This window comes from Populus trichocarpa, chromosome 7, assembly GCF_000002775.5.
Source record: "Populus trichocarpa isolate Nisqually-1 chromosome 7, P.trichocarpa_v4.1, whole genome shotgun sequence".
Taxonomy (NCBI): domain Eukaryota; kingdom Viridiplantae; phylum Streptophyta; class Magnoliopsida; order Malpighiales; family Salicaceae; genus Populus; species Populus trichocarpa.
Genome location: NC_037291.2, coordinates 5229856 through 5247196, shown reverse-complemented (window position 1 = coordinate 5247196; position 17341 = coordinate 5229856). Strand labels below are relative to the sequence as shown.

Below are 17341 nucleotides of genomic sequence, written 5' to 3'. Positions count from 1 at the left end.
CAAATAAATCATATATTTTTCCATCTTAATATTAAATTAAAATATCATTTAATTCATAATTAAAACCTATTATTTTTCTAGAAAAACACATTATCAATAACTAAATGTTTTTTTTTTTTTCTCAAGTTGTTTTTACTACGACCACTTGGCTGGTCAAAAGCTCAAATAGGAAGAAAATTACATCTCTCTAAGCCACGTGGCGAACGGGAACTGAAAAACTTTGCCAAGGTTTGTTATAGAAGCCACCAGGGCAAGGAATCTCTCAAAAGCAAGCAAAGCTTGAAATTGGCACTCTCTCTATCTGGATCTGGCTCTGGATAAAATAAGAAAAGAAGAAGGGAGTAAGATCGAGAGGAAGAAAAATGGGAGTAGAAGTAGAGAATTCAAAATGGGAACCAAATCCATCACTCTACGGATTCATAATAATGTGTTGCTTCTTTTCAATCGCTCTCTTTCCTCGTTTTTTCAACAAATCTGTCTCTCCCTCTGCCTTCTCTGATCAGTCCCTCTCTCCCTCTTCCCACCGATACTTCCTCTTCCTTTACTGTCTCGCTTCAGGTATCAGAGTTCATTTCTTTCATTTTCTCCATTCTTTTTTACATTCAATTAGATTCTGATTTTTTTTATTCTGCAGCGATGGAAGGAGTTTGGTCGGTTTTCGGAGATTTTGAGTTTGTTTATAATGGCATGAGTAAGGAGCAGATACTCTTCTCCCTTTGTCTTGGATTTGGATCTTCTCTTCTTTTCGCTTCTCTTCTACCTTTCCTCTCTGATTCAATGTAAGTCTTATTTATTTATTTTCTCACATGGAATTTATTTATTTTTGTAATTAATATTATTAGTGTTTGTGTATGGTTACTTTTAGAGGCGGACACCACAAGGCATGCTTGATGTTTTGCATACTACACCTCTTTGTCGGTACATGGAAGAGGATGGTGCCACAATCACACCCTTGTATTTGGTTACCCACTCTCTCTTCATCGCTTGCCACTTCCATTTTTTCTTTTGCTTTCGAGGCGTGGCTCGTTCTTGAAAATGAAAACCAAGGGTATAGGCAACGTGCTCTCACTCACACTTTTTGGTTAATGACTTTCTTTGAGTCTGCATCATTGATTGGAAGCCAGGTGCTTGCAAATTGGCTACTTGCTAGTAATGTGGATACAGGAATTGCATCTTCTTCCACTGCAACTATCTTCATTGCAATCATTGGCATTTTCTGTGTCACCAAAGGATGGAAGCAAGCCCCATATTCTGCACCAGTAAAGGATCGCCGTCAGATGTCTTACACGCATATCTTTAGTGGTGAGTGTTGTATTTTTCTTTTCTGAGTAAAAACTTATGTTGTATTGACTGATTTGTGTGTGAACATCTTCTATGTGAAAATTTGAAGATTGTTACAAGGTTGCATTTCGGTGTATCATTTGGACTTCAATCTAAAGTTAGAATATTGAAATGTCCACAGTTATTCTTTGAAATCATCCACAACTTAAATGGGATGTACATTGTTTTACCTCAGTGTGAGTAAGCTGTGAGAGTTATACTGTCTATTTCTGGTACTTGATCTGCCTTTTATAGTCACCTGTATCCATTTGCTGTTCTTTCCTTCGATGATATACCTAAGGTCCAAAAGTTATTGTCTTTATTCCATTGTAAGCATTTTTTGTTCGATGATGCTCTATATGTACAGCTAAATTAAAGTACCTTTTTTCCTTGCTGCCTTAGATTGGTGATAGAATGTAGAAACTTGTAGAGGCTGAGCTTTTCTTGGGAACTCATGACTTTAAGTGCTGATATTGATCCATCCATTTTTTTGACAATTAATTCTATATATATAAATATATATATATATATATTCAAATGTCCAATGTCCTTTTAGTTGACATCATCTTTCTAAAAGTGAAAATAGGCCTGTTAAACATGGACAAATGGACATTTTGAATGTCAAATGTCCAACTAAATTCTTAAGATGCATGGATATTTTTGAGGATTGAGGCAAAGAGTGGAAAGCTTTTGATGTTCTTTTGGTCAAAATCTCACTAGATGTCACCATAACATATTTTGAGTATCTTCCAATATCTTTGAATCATCAATGAACTTTTTGTACTCCAGATAAACGGATATTGTTACTGGGTTTTGCACATGCTTGCCTTCAGTTCTCGATTGCAATCTTCTGGATCCTGTGGGCCCCAACATTGGTGGTATGATCATCATCAATTCCCTTAACTATCCAATACTGTTATCTCAATTCCTCATAATTCTGGAAGTAATTGTATCAATGCTGATCATTTATCTTGATTTTGTTTAAAATTTGATGTTCTTATATTGACAAAAAAAAAAAAAAAATTAATTAAAGTGTCAGACATCAATACTGACCTGTTTTATCATATGATAATAGTTCAGATATGCTCCGCTCCTGGTAAATCATGCATCACATGTTAATAGCTTGTTTAAGATCAATCATTTACATAAGATGTGGAAGGAGACAAAGCCTTCCTGATAAGTGACTGTGGCTTGATATGAAAGCATGATGCAGGAAAAAGACAAATGCTGAGCAACATGTTAATCTATGTATCATACAACAGGTTTCTTTTGTGGTACAATTAATCTGTGTCACTAAAGAAGATTTTAATCATTTACTGATTTATGTTAGGAGACGGTTAGTATCTATACCCTTCAGTGCCTTCTCTCATTTTGTAATTATATTACCAAAAATAAGCGTGTGGTAAATTGAAGATGGCTCCTTTTCAGAAAAATGATATTGAACTCTTCCAGTGTTTTCTTTTACAACCATGGAAGAGCTTAAACTGGTTATGCATGACCATTGCCTAGTAAGAAATAAATTCCTGATCAGAAAATATTACAATTTTTATATTACATGTGAGTTTAGGCTGATGGACGAGAAGTGCATCTAGGATTGATATATCCATGCCTAATGGGTGCAAGAATGCTGGGAAGCACTGTGTTTCCATGGTTATTGAGTGGTCCATCATCACTTCGGATTGAGGATTGCCTAGTATATGCATTCACTGTACTGGGGCTTGCCTTGTCTATTGTAGCTTATGATTATCAGGTATGCATGTCTTTGTCTCTTAATCTGGTTCTAAGTTAGCTGGCCATAAATTCTTGCTGTTAACTGGAAATGCAGGAAATTGGAGTTTTAGTGTCATTGTTTTGCCTATTCCATGCGGGTGTGGGCCTGATTATACCTTCACTTGCAAGATTGAGGACCATGTAAGCTAAAGATGTGTCTTTATTATTTTATTTAACCATTACTGATAGTGTCTCTTATCAAGCATATTAAATTTGGTTTGTGTTTTTCTTAATTTGTTCATAGTCATGTACCAAATGAATTGCGTGGAGGGATGATAAGCCTTTCTCTAGCACCTGCAAATGCAGCTATTCTGTTTTTGCTGATACTAGTGCGTTTCTCTAACCCAAAATCACTTGAGCACTTAGGTTGATCATCCATTCATTTCCATACGCGAGGGTCACTGTGGGGCCAACCTTTGGAAGCCCCATGATGACTTCTTGAAGAAATGTTCACTGCATCACACCTCTTTGTACTGTCTGCCCTGGTCTTCATCGTTTACAATATTGGACTTGCCACCTTTGACACATTTCAGAGAGGCTATTACCAGAAAATAGAGAATTCAACAATTGTGGCACTTGCTGCTCTTGGGCTTTTCATGGCATCTGGTTCCATGCATTTGTTGAAGCGTTGGGGAAAGCAGCCGTTTCAAAACTGGCACAAGTCATAATTTCCAGAAGCTCCGTTGGATACCAAGCACCAAAGTTGATTTGGTTATGGTGTCCATCATCTGTTTTTGATTGATTAACTGAAAGTTGAAAGAGTGATCTTTTCTGCTCTCAAGACACAATTGAAGTCAGCAAAAAAGTATACAATTTCTCCTTTTTTCTGTTTTTTACTTCTTTTTTCTTCAAAATTAAATAGAAACTGAATAAAATAAAATAAAAAATTGTGACTGAAAAATTTTGATGGCCTTGAAAATGTCTTCTGGAGGGCTAGGAGGAAAGGGGAATTGATTAGATATTTTTGGTTTATTGAATTTTATTGCTAAATTGAGAAATGTGTTTCACAGGCAACACTGGTATCTCAGCAGCTGTGTCAGCAAGGAGGCTTATCTATGTGAAGTTACAATTTACAGAGAGCAACAAGGTAATGAGCTGAGAGTGGTCAAGAAGTAACCTGCCAGACAATTGTGATTAATTTAGGTTTGAACTAGAACCTGAGGAGCCATCTTTTGATGGCATTATTTATTTATTTTTTTCCTGTGAGAATTCTTGACAGCAAAACTGGAAAAAATACATGAGAAAAAAGGAAGATGCTCAAAAAAGAGGTTTGCGTGAGTTGAAACTGACAGGAATTTCAAGACTTGCTAAGCTTCATTATTCAAGCAAGGCACTATACACAATTGATGCAACAGCTGCTTGATTGCATTTCCAGAGTTTCGTAGTAGTTTACTGTTTAAACCAAAACAGTTTTTTGTGATCTTCCATAATCTTTGGCACAGTCATCAAACAAGAATTGCCCCGCTCTGATATTTGTTCATAACTGGAAACAGTAGTGAATTTAGGAATATTTTTTTTTTGTTATCATTTTACCTTTTACTATTTGTTAACTTCATTATTGATAGGAGTTCACTGTGATGAATTTACTTAAGTTGCTACATCGATGGGTGTCTACACAGGACATTCAAGAAGCCAGTGCTATCAGAACTCAACCTGATTGGTCAGTTTAATAGACGAACCAGACACTAAGCTGGTTCAGTTCCCATGAAAAATTGTTTACTTTGTCCACCCGGTGTGAATTCGATGAATTTAACAGAACCAATAACCTGTTTGACACAATTTAATTGTTTTTTTTTTTTTAAATCTGGTCAATCTGGTTGTGTAAAAGTAGAAGGATTTGGTGGGAAATAAAGGTTTTCAAATTTGTGACGATGACCGCACCTTCCTCTCCCTCTTCTATCAAATGAAAATGAAAGAATTGTTCTATTTTGAAAAAGGGATGAGAAAATTCTTCGATTATCAGACAGGACGTAGAGAAATAGAGATCTGTGCTTGAGAATTCATTTCGAAGTTGAGAGGTTGTAGATTTTGTTGTTGGAAGAAAACATGATGTTTGTTGACTTATTCCCTGATTTAAGAGATGGCACTGATAGTGGCTGTTGCTCCTCTGTTTATACTGAATTTGATCCCTGAAGGTATTTATCACAAACAGAGAAGATGTAAAAAGGAAGATGGGATTGGACGAGGTGGTGATGGCCTCACCAATGGCAGGGGTGCTAACGCTGCATTTGTTAGCATAAGCGTGTCCCACCACCGCTAGGTCATTAGCCATCAGTCAGACCAGTCGACCTGAGACGTGGGACCTCCTCTGATTTAAAGTCCGGTCGGCTCGATTATGATAGCATGGCATGAAACTAAAGAGCTCTATCGGCGGAAGAGCATTTCGTGAAGTTGACTAACAAACACAGCTACCATTTTTGCCAGTTCGAACCATGTCCTACTTGAAAGAAGCCTTTCACCAATAACAGGAGAGAATAAGCATCCACTGTATTCGAACAATTTTCTTAATCCTCTAAAATTGCGATGTAACATGAGAGATTACTCTTGTCCTAAAAGCATTTTACAATCCCAAAATATAGCATCAGCAAAGATCCTTTCCTAGAAGAAACTTGGGTAAAACAGCGATGAACAATTTAAACTTGTACTTGATCTCTAATCCACTTAGTAGCCACCCATTTCTCCCCTTTGATTACATGACAGCTTGCATGAAGAGATGCCTGCCAAAAAAAAACAATATAATTCATCACTGCCGCATGAACCAATATGGAAAACTACAATTCTAAGCAATTATCCTGAAGTGATTTCTAATCTTAGCAATGTTCATCAACTAAGGTCTTCCCTTTTAACATGTTCCTTTCGGGTATGTCTGGCTAGAAAAGTTAACGTGCACAGAACTTAGAAAACTCCGATGCTCTGCTCAGAATATTGTGGAGGGAGATTTTAAGCCTAAATGAAAAGTTGATAGAGATGAGAATGAGTGAGAGGGAACAGTTACCGGGTCAATTGTATTGTTAGGGAATATTGAGTAGAACAGAATTGCATCCCCTTGATGTGGTTTTACCCTTAAACCGTTGCATTTCTGGGCATCATATCCTTCAAAGTTTTCATCATTCTGCACACAAAAAGAGAGTCAGGAGGATGACTGCTTATATTTCTATGAAAAAGAAGTATATGTCATGTCTAAATATGTCTTGAAGCCATGAAGATAAACCGAATCATTTGTCCAGAAAGGAAAACATAAAAAGGGAAGGGAGGTGTCCAAGTAAGTCTTGTTACCTCAATCGGAAATGTGGTCTCCCCGCCTTCTTCAAAATTAGATAGATACAGCAAGAATGTGGCCACCTGAATAAAAAAAAGTCAAGAAAAGGGATGTGTTGGAATAATATAATAAAGTATTTATTCTAATCATAAAGTACGAGATTTACTGTACCCTTTGGCTCGTTTGAGGCCCGTATTCTGCAGGATTGAACGCATCGTAATGAGCATCATACTTTTGGCCAATCTCATAGCGCAGGACATTGAAAGCCTGAAACAGGGTGCGGTGCCATCCTTAGAAAATCTTACAATTTCTATGGAGAGCATCATATTTTGGCCAGCTTCAAAAGTTTTCGCTCTCATGATTGCCTAATATTTTCTACTGAATTAAAAGAAGAGCAGAATAATGATATTGTTGGAAATTGGTTTAAATACGGTTAATGGACACATTTTGATGCCAAATTTAAAAGTAAAGATTTAGGGGTAAGATATTGTTAAAAATTATTCTTCATAGTAAGTACTTTAACCTGTCTAAAATCAATTATATATAAATGATAAATTAATTTTAAAAATACTTTATGGAAAATTTTCAAACTCAAAAATCTTGTATTTCACATTAAAATATTACAAGGCTTTTAAATGATTTATATAATGATGCACTAAGAAGATAAAATTAGAATTGTATGATACCAAAGCTTCTAGAGGAAAAGGATCTTATAATATATAGGCTTCAGACTTAAACCACACATGTGCGCTAGGCTCATGCTTGAGTTTGTGTTAATTGTTAGATAATATTATTAGTGTATATATCTTATAGCTAATCGGTTGGTTACATATGACATTACCTTTGTTCATGTAAATATATTTAATTTATTAATAAAGACTTATTTATCTTTAAAATTCATCAAATATTTTATTAATAAATCTAATATTTTATTAATGAATCTAGAGTAAAGGCAAAGTCATTGAGATAAAAATGCTTTGCAAAGAAAATTATAAAGTTGTTATAATTATAGAATTCCTTTCGCATCGAAACACTGTTTCTAAATGTTCGTGGTCAATGCTCTATTAAGATTAGATATTAATTAGAGCTGTTGAGACTAATATATATTATATTCTTTTGTTTATGAAAGGAAGCGATTATTCTCATAAACTGATGTATGAGCGATACTTAGAACTAATATGTAGGTTTTTGTAAAACGATATGTTCACTGAATTGAACCACATGAAAATTCCACATGGAGATATTATTTATGTCTATGAAAAGACTTACATGACAGTTGTATAAGAGATCCTTATATTTTAGATCATTAAGTTATCTTATATAGGGAATGTTATATTTTAATCGTGCTATACGTTGTTCTAATCAAGGGTAACAAATTGATAAATATTTGATATGACATAAATTATATGAATCTATTTAAGAAATCAAGAGAGGATTCATCACCTTATGTGAATTAGAGAAAATGTCTCATATGTTCTTAAATAATATTGATTGTAAATCCTTGCGTAAGGTGAAATGAGATTTGAAAAGAATTTCAAATCTTATTCAAACAATCAATAACTATGGTGTTAAGAACAAACATGATTTGATAGAGTTTACACACTCTATGCTATGATATTTAAATCGAAACATTGTTGATAAAGAGATAATAATTACACTAAGAAACTAGTCACTGAAAAGTTGAGTCAAATCACTTATGACTTTCCTAATATTTAAAAGATCATGACAGGTTGTTAGACATTGTACTTGGTCTTCAAATATAAATCAATCAATTATTGAATTGATAATAAATTAATTTATTTAATCCTATTTTATTTAAAATTGTGATTTATATTTAGACAAACTTATTAGAGAACCTAATGAGTCACACACACAAAAACTATTGGTCAGAAATTAAAATAGGATGATTAATCAAGTGTGACTTGATTGTAAATAAGTTTTAGAAATTGAGGATTAAAGTATAATTTATACAGGGAATTACAATTCTAAACCTAGAAAAATCAAGTAGGGACTTATTTGAATAAATTTCTAAAATTATCCTTAAATAATATATGTGATATTATTCGGGAGACAAATTGATATTTTACTATTTATAGGCTTTTTAGTTTTTATTATAAATAGAAAGCTATGTCTCTTATTTTATAGGAGTAGAGTACAATACAAAAATACCTAAAACATAAAAGAAAATAGCTAGCACTCAAAAGTGTAGCAATCTCACTCTCCTAAAAGGGTTCAGGAGATTTCTCAATGGTGGTTTGTATGGATTACCGTTAAAGGCAAAACACTTGGATGACTTGTGGTTTGCAACAATTGAGTCTTGAAATAATTATTCAACGTTGAAAGGAACATTTGATTTTTAAGTAATCTTTGTATAAACCCTGAATAACCTTAAATCTATCTAACATGATTCTTGAAACTCTTGAAAAATTCTTAAATTTACAGTTTTCGCTACGTATATATCTTTCAAGAAACCCAACAATATTTTGGTCTAATTTCTTTTTTCTGGCTAGTCCATTAACAATACCTATCCAGATTTATTGAATGTCTATTTAATACCTGAACATTTTTTTTAAAACATCATGTATTTAATTGATTTAAAACCATAATAATTAATATAAAATGTTAGTATTTATTTTTTAAAAAACATTATGCAAAAACATTTTATACTCGGGTCTCGTATAAATAAGAGTAAAGGAAATTTGTTTGAGGCAAGGAAAAAATAGTGAGAATATCCTTTACTACCTACTATTTTCTTCTATTTCTTGCCCTTTCCCCCCATCTATTATCTATTTCTTCTAGCCTTTAGGTTCTTATGTCGTAGAAAGAAAATTGAGTTTGTTTTCAAAGTTCTTTACTTAATCGGTAGAGCAACCTTTCAAGATAGTATTGTTAAAATTCTAGAAGGTTGCTTACATAGAGATTGTTTGAGCCAAGTGATAAGCGATTTAGTCTTAAGGACAAAGGGTATAATCTTTGATAACAATGCTTTCTATTCCTTCTATTCGTTTATAAATTCATCAACAAGTACACTAAATACATTATTCTAATTTTTAGTACTTACTTTATTCCTATAAATAATTGTACGAAGTTCATTTGTTTTATACTTATTATAATTCTATGATAGTTTAATTGATATATCTATTTTCAATCTATTATGCTTAAATTATTTAAACACCAAACAATTAATTTTTCCTATACTACCTTAAAGCTAAATTCCTTATATTAATTGTATAGTTTCTTCAAAATGTTGCTATGATAGGCATTGTTTCAGCACAAAAGATGATGGTCCACCATCATCTTTTGTGATGCGAGAAATCTAAAATTTTTAATGGTTTAATTTTTAATAGGTTGTTTGAAACCCTGAAAATTAAATTCAATTTAGAGAGTTAAATCAATTTCTATATTTGAAACCCTTTCGAAGGTATTGATTTAAATTTCAAATGAAATTCAATTCATAAAAATAACCATATTTAAATTAGAAAGGAAACCCTCTGATTTGCTCAAGGAATTCAATTCCAATTGACATTGAAAATTATGTCTCTTCTTTCACCACTCTCTTCCCCATCTCTTTTTCTTTAACAAAAAAACCCTTTGGCACAAGAATACATGAAGTGGGAAAGTGCTAGCAAGACTGTCTTTCAATAGGTTAATGGTCCCCTCTAACTTCACCAATAAAAGCTTGTGGCCATGACCATATATATATGATCGAGATTTATAGCTTTGTTGAGTTGTTTTATAATTCAATAAATTAAAGTTTTATTTTCTTTTATTCCCAACCAATTAAACATGTTTACTATCATAGATAATTTGCTGGTTCTGAAGATGATTTATGATTTGGAGAGCCTTAATAAAAAGTTATAATTCCTATGAGATGAGGCACAATCACTAAAGACCAAGAAGTCTTGAAATTCAAGTTGTATTTTTATAAGGGTAAACATTTATGGTCATGGCATAGTTATATTTTTTTAGTTTAGGGGATCATAACATATTCTAGTGTTATGGACTTTTTAAGTATATGCTCATGCAATCTTAGTTACCAAAAGAATTTGTAGCATACAATAAAATAGTGATTCAAGTAAATTGATGGTGTATCAATTCAACAAGAGCTCTTGATGAGTTTGGATATGGAATTGCAAAGAAATTGCTTAAGACCAACTTCAACAGTTTCTTTTGTCCATAAATATAAGATTGTTATTTTGAGTGTTTTTACATCGTATTAGAACCATCAAAACAAGAAATTAATTTTAGATATCATTTGAAGTATACTAAGAGCCAAACAGTAATGGGATTAGAAATTGCATTACTAACATTGAAAGAACTGAGAAAAAACAAAGAATTAACTAAAGTTAACAAGTTAAATGTTATGATTTTATCATAGATGTTTGTTTGGTCTACTATTGGATTTAACATTACTTTAATTTTTTGTTAGAACTTTGAACAACCTAGTAAAAATGATTTGGAGAAATGTTTTGTATCTGAAACTTAACATTTGAGACTATTAATTTAAGCACCAATATTTAACTAAAAGAAATGTTTTTTTTTGTAACAAAAAGAAATGATTTCTAAATTAAAGAAAAAATAATCAAGATTGCTAATTTAACTTATTTCCACATGTATTCCAAACAATATGATTAAATTCAATAATGTGGTTTAGTATTTTATTTTAAACATACGAGTTGTAATAAGTTATCAATTGATTCAAATCACATGTAAAATTAAATTCAATTCCATATGTTATTTGGTTTACTATTATAAAAGATGTTTTTTTATCTGATCACCTTGAATTTGAAAAAATTTCTAACTAAAGATGTGTCAAAGTTGTTAGATAATGAACTTGATCTTACTATTATAACAGTTGTGGATGAGTTGATGTACAATGATTGTTTTTATGCAAAAACTATATAATAAAGAATTTAGACAATACACTATATGATATGTATAGTTTCTTGAATTTGGATTAAAAATAAAAGACTAAAGATGTTGGTATGAAAAAAAAAAATCATAATTAGTAAATTTCTTGAATTCAAGATGATTGATTTAGAAATTGTAATGAGTTTCATCTTATCCCACATGATGTTTATTCTAAAAGAATGGTTTTGGGTAAATCATTTCAAGTGATTTCAATTATTGAGAAATAATTATTATTTTGAAAAACTATTTAAAGTATAATCAAAAAAAGATAATAGTTAAAGATCTCATTCTGAGGTTGATGATAGAAGATGACAATAAGTTGTATGAGAGGATAGCCAAGTATTTTTTAGAGACCTTTATGTTAATGTTTGTGCCCCATAGACAATTGGTTGGTTACACATAACATTGACTTTGTTCATGCAAAATATATATTTATTATTAATAAAGATATTTTTTATATTTTATATTTATTTATATTTGATTAATGATTTTAGAGTAAAGATAAAATATTTAAGACAAAAATTCTTTACAAATAAAATTATAAAATTATTATAATTATGAGATTCTTATTGCATGAAAACATTGTTCATAAATGTTTGTGGTCGATACACTATTAAAATTAAACATTAATTAGAGTAATTGAGACCAACATATATTATGTTTTTTTCTTTATAAAAGAAAACAATTGTTTTCTTAAACTAAGGTACAAGATATATGAGATTTCTATTGTATTAAAGTATTGTTCCTAAATATTACTACCCAGTTGACTGAAGATCTTAAGATCTAGGTTCAAATGAAAAACTAATTTATATTTAGTAGCACTCAAAAGTAATAAACTTTTTGCATATTCGTATGATGAATACGGGTGTTAGCTATAACATGATAAGGGTGAGTTATACTCTTAATTATTCTCATATATTGGCTTACCAAGTGGAGTATAACAAAATACTCATAATGAAAGATCACCTATATGAATAAGAAATATGATTGTTTTTTTTTTTTTGAGAATTTTGAAAGGTTGAATTCTCTAAAGCACGCATGAAATCAGGAATTGTTTAGAGTAAACAAAAACTACCCTAGGAAAAGAACTACACGAGTAATATCATCTTATCTTTATATAGTAGTGAACTTATTATTTTGAACTATTCAATTTTTAAATATATATATATATATATTTATATATTTAAAAATTGAATAGTTCAAAATAATAAGTTCACTAATTAGCTGAGTAATAAATACGATAATAATTTACTAAGAAAGATTCAAATTAAAAAGCTACTTATCCTGATATGATCTATCAATTCATTTTCTATTTACGAATCTTTGTATCTTTGTATATTTGTTAGAAAATTTTCATTAATGTGAGAGATTATTAGAAATTTATTTAAACATGGTTAATAGGTATATTTATAGCCAAGTTAAAAGTGAGGTTCACTCACATTTAGGGTTAAGACTTTGTTGCAAAATATTCTTCAATATAAGTATTTTAACAATAAATATAAATATGTCTAAAATCAATTATGAGTAGATGATAAATTGATCTCAAAAAACCATTGACTGATAAATTTTCAAACACAAAAATCAAGTATTCCACATTAAAAGATTATAAAACTTTCAAGTGGTTTATATAGTGATAATTTAAGAAGTTATAATTGGACATGTAGGACACCATAGTTTTTAAAGAGGAGATATTTTAAGCTATGTGGGCCATGGGCTTAATCCACATGAGCGCATGCTCAGCTCGTGCTTAGGTCTAGGTTAATTATAAAATAACTTCTTGGTCTGGAAAAACATTTTTTGCTAGCACATGAATAATACTTGTTTAGATTCATTGAATTTGTCTTATCATATGCTTGATATCTTAATAGTTTTTTTTTTTTGTATTTTTTATAAAAAAAACTTTAGAATTAATAAAAAAATGTCATTTTTTTTAAATTTTCAAATTAATTATGAACAAAACATTTTATTCTCAGGTCTCCTATAAATAGTAGTAAAGGATGTGTTCTTGAAGTAAGGAAAAAACAATGAGAATATCCTGTCTAATGCATGTTGTCTTCTTATGCTCCTTTCCTTTCCCTCTTTCCTAGCTTTTGGTTCTTGTGTTATAGAAAGAAAATCGAGTATGTTTTCAAAGTTTATATGCCTTCATCGGTAGTGTAACCTTTTAAGATGGTGCTGTTATTAGAATCCTTCGAGGTTGCTGGCATAGAGGCCGTTTGTGCCTAATGACCATAATTTAGGCTAAAGGATGTTACATTTTCTATTTCCTTATGTTCATTTTTATTCTATTTTTTTAAACTTATTTTATTTCAGCAAATAATTATATAAAGTTTCTTTGTTTTATACTTATGGTATTTCTGCAATAGTTAACTAATATATATATATATATTACTTTGTTTGTAATTTTTGAGCGTTTATTTGAATGCAATGTTAAATTAATTTGGTTACATGCTTAGCGTTACTATATATGCTCGTATTGTTTCTACAGTAAACAATTAATTTTTCCTTGACAGGTAGACATGACTAATCAAGAAGAATACCTCTCCATGAGTACTTGGAATCATGGTGGCCCGAGCAATTTTTTCCTCGATGACTTGTAAGACTCCAGCTTGGTCTTCGGAAGAAAAAACAAACATGCCAGAGCTGTTCGAAAAGCAAGTCTTAATTAGTTAAAAACATCTATAACGACACCGATCGACATCATCTTTACTATTGTTGATGTAACATTATTTACCTTGTTCTGATTCCTTTTGTGGTTTCTGCAGTTTCTCCCTTCCGTAAAGCCAAAGTTGAAGGCTGAAGGCTTGGCTTTGCCATATTAATTATGTGCTGACACTGCTCTGCGGTTATAAAACCTGGATAATATAGCGCTCGCGGCCGCCAGCTTAAAACCTGTACACAGAACATAACGAGATTTAGAAGCAAAGAAAATGAGATTAATGTGATGATCGGCTGAGCATTTGAAATTTATTGACACAACCTGAAACGGGATAAGGGTAATAAAATCATCTCCACTCTCTCCACTTGGTAATAGATCATACTTGCTAATAATCTCTTCCTCCACTGATTGGAGTTGCCTTGCTCTTGCCCTCAGCCACCTTTCATCACTTGATGTACCCTGCGGTGAAATTATTACTAGTACCAGATAGAAAGCAAAGGAAAAAAAATATAGAAAAGAAGTACCTGAGAGAGAAGAAGATTTGAGGCAAACAGGCCGGCAATAAAGAAAAATGAGCATGAGAGAATCAGAGCAGGGAAGCCTAAGTTTGGTTTCTTATAAAACCTCCAGTTTTCTTTACAAGCTTTGCCTCTCATGCTTTAACAATTTTTTGTGTTCAGTGATCACTTGCTAGCTGTGTATGTGTGTTTTCTTTCCCCTTTTATGCTGGGATACCTTCTCTTCTCTTCTCTTCTCTTCCCTCTCTCTCTCACTCTAGCAGAATGTAGCTAGGTTAGTGAATTTGACTGTGTTTGGCAGCTAATTCTTAGAGCCAGAAAGGCATCCGGTACACGTGGTGGTGCTAAAATGACTCAGGCAGGAATTTGTAGAAATGGAAGGTGAGTTATTGCATTGCAGAATTTGTCGTGGATTTGGTAAATTATTCACAGATTTTACCAGGACAGGAATGTCCGTTTTCTCAAAAGGAAAAATATTCTCTTCTCTTTACCAAACACTGTCCCCTGGTAAAAAGCCCACAGGATTTTGTCATTTGCTTTCTTGGTTTCTTTCAAATTTTAATTCTAGGTCAAAATGCACTTGATGGTCAAAAAGACAAGAGAGGCCTAATGAACTGGATTCTGCCGTCAAGTACCATGATGCTAATAATCACTATCATGTTCATGCACATGGATGTATGTGACCGATGAGTCGAAAGTTATAATAATCAATCATGGATGCATGGATGAATAACACTTGCATCATAATGGGAATTTGATCGTAAGCTCTCAATATTTGGGTTTGAATGTAGTCGTTGGCCAAGAGAAGTGGGATTTTAAAGTTTGAATCTTTTTAGGACTCCAGGCATGTTTCACCATGCACTTGCGAGCAAGCAATAAAGCATGGCTTTAGAGCTTTTAGGCTTATATCTATTCGCGGTGGACACACTTTGCTAATTAGAGCTGGACTAAAAAAAAACACACATAAAAAACAGTTCATGACAAACCTACAGTAATATTAATTAGAATTGAGTTAAATTAAGATATCTCGTTATAAATTTTTTTTTTTAAGTTTTATTGTTTTTTTTCCGAGTTATTAGACCTAAACCATCCAATCTAGAAAAATCATGAAATCCAATTCCCAATCAATTAATATTGAAAAATGAAATTGAAAAAAAAATGAAGATCAAAATTAAAAAATAAAATAAATCTTATATTTAATTAAATGGTGAATTTTTTAAAAAAAATTCAATTTAGTAAAAGTATAATTTTTTATTTAAATAATGAGAACCACAATTGACTTAAAAAACAAAAAAACAATGTTGTAATTAAAGGATGATATTGAAAAGAATGACAACTTTTACAAAAAAAACCAAGAAAAAAAATAAAAATTAAAACAATGACAACCAAATTGGAAAACATAATACTATCAATTTGAATTGAAAGATGAAATTGAAAATCACTAAAACTTTTATAAAAGGAATAAAAAAAAAAGAAATTCAAAGAATGAGGACTACATTGGAGAATATAATATTTGGTAAATTGAAATTGAATAATGAAATTGAAAACAAATAAAACTTTTATAAAAGGGTTAAGTCTAAAAATTTGAAATTAAAAAAATAAGGATTGAAGTTGAAATACTAACAATAAAAAGAACCTAATTATAATTTTTAGAAAAAAAAAAGAAAAAAATAATTTATGTAAAACAATAAAACAAGAATTAAAACATTACATCTAACTTTTTTTAGGACGGTGCTAAAGTCATTACAGAAATTGTTATTTCTACTATTTCTTGTCATCATTAATGAAGACCATACATTAAATAATTATAAACATTCATAAAGAACGTACCTTAGTCATTATAAAAAAAAAGGTCAAGTAGTGGGGATAACAAAATAGTTAGATAGTTTAGCAGTACTCCTTTTTTTTTTAAAAAAAAAAGTAAACATAAAAAATATATAATTTAATGACTATTTTTCTTAACAAGTGAAATCTATTAAATAAAATAAATAACTAAAAAAGAAAGAAAGAAAAAAAGAAAGAAGAATGAATACATTATGTATCATTTCTTCAAGTAAATAAAAACATTGTATAATTTGATTAAGATTCGTGTATGCATTATATATTTATTACTAATATTTTTAAGTATTTTTTTAAAATAAAATAAGCAGTTTTTTTTCTTTAAATTGCATCACTTGTTTTTTTTTTTTTTTTTTTTTTTTTTTAGTGAAAACTAATGTCTTTATATGCAGAATTACATTTCACGTCGAAAATCAAGCAATAATGAATTAAAAGTCTTACCATTTGGTGATTTGATATTTTTAATTATTTTGCTTTAAAGAAAAGATGATAAATTAATGCGAAAAAATAACTTAAAAAATAACTTGGCCAATCAAGCTTTTAGTGTTTGTTGGTTCGACAGCCCATAACAAATAATATGTTCATTAAGTAAATATTTAAAGTAAGTGTAAATTATTATTTAATTCCTGTATTTTTAATAAAATAATTGTAGAATCAAAGTTTGTAAATATATTAGACTAGTGATTTTTTATTTATCATAACAAGATATGTTACACATAAAAATAATTTCAAAAAAAGTCCAGAGTTCATACAAATTTAAATCTATAAGCATGCAAAATAATAACTCATGTCAAATATGTTTTCAACACAAATATAATAATAGAATACTAGTATGCATACTAAGCGTAGATCTAGACTTATAATTATTATTAATTCAAAGTCTAGAGTTCATACAAGTTTAAATCTATAAGCATGTAAAATAATAACTCATGGTAAACATATCTTCAACACAAATATATTAACAGAACACTAGTATGCGTACTAAGCGTATATTCAGACTTATAATTATTATTAATTCAAAGTCCTAAAATGCATACAAATAATAAAAATATCTATACTTAAATT

General features: G+C 30.7%; 2 protein-coding genes across 3 annotated transcripts; one reads left to right on the top strand and one right to left on the bottom strand.

Annotated features, from left to right (window-relative positions):
* The first annotated feature begins 235 nt into the window (after nt 1-235).
* LOC18101135 (uncharacterized) lies at nt 236-4688 on the top strand. Of its 2 annotated transcripts, XM_006380583.3 has the most exons (9): nt 240-558; nt 635-779; nt 866-1302; nt 2110-2198; nt 2888-3070; nt 3146-3231; nt 3335-3419; nt 3624-3895; nt 4101-4688. In XM_006380583.3, the coding sequence occupies exons 1-8, from the start codon at nt 363-365 to the stop codon at nt 3756-3758; spliced, it is 1356 nt and encodes a 451-aa protein (XP_006380645.1). In that variant the 5' UTR covers nt 240-362; the 3' UTR covers nt 3759-3895; nt 4101-4688. The 2 variants fall into 2 exon arrangements, with proteins under 2 accessions (XP_052310610.1, XP_006380645.1); XM_052454650.1 differs by lacking the exons at nt 3335-3419; nt 4101-4688 and having other exon boundaries at nt 236-558.
* An 840-nt stretch (nt 4689-5528) lies between these two features.
* Nucleotides 5529-14923, bottom strand: LOC18101136 (probable prolyl 4-hydroxylase 9). The gene is made up of 8 exons (XM_024605773.2): nt 14444-14923; nt 14241-14378; nt 13995-14152; nt 13801-13903; nt 6521-6616; nt 6367-6432; nt 6086-6202; nt 5529-5807 (listed from the first exon to the last, which is right to left on the bottom strand). Exons 1-8 carry the CDS (start codon nt 14573-14575, stop codon nt 5724-5726), a joined length of 894 nt encoding a protein of 297 aa, XP_024461541.1. The 5' UTR covers nt 14576-14923; the 3' UTR covers nt 5529-5723.
* Nucleotides 14924-17341: the final 2418 nt, after the last annotated feature.

Excerpts from the sequence above, each read along its gene's own strand:
- LOC18101135 (XM_006380583.3), top strand. The coding sequence starts at position 363 with ATGGGAGTAGAAGTAGAGAATTCAAAATGGGAACCAAATCCATCACTC. Across the intron at positions 1,303-2,109 it reads TTACACGCATATCTTTAGTG|ATAAACGGATATTGTTACTG; the intron begins GTGAGTGTTGTA and ends TTTGTACTCCAG. Across the intron at positions 3,232-3,334 it reads CTTGCAAGATTGAGGACCAT|TCATGTACCAAATGAATTGC; the intron begins GTAAGCTAAAGA and ends ATTTGTTCATAG.
- LOC18101136 (XM_024605773.2), bottom strand. The coding sequence starts at position 14,575 with ATGAGAGGCAAAGCTTGTAAAGAAAACTGGAGGTTTTATAAGAAACCA. Across the intron at positions 6,617-13,800 it reads TTCCAAGTACTCATGGAGAG|GCTTTCAATGTCCTGCGCTA; the intron begins GTATTCTTCTTG and ends ACCCTGTTTCAG. Across the intron at positions 5,808-6,085 it reads CTAACAATACAATTGACCCG|GCATCTCTTCATGCAAGCTG; the intron begins GTAACTGTTCCC and ends TTTTTTTGGCAG.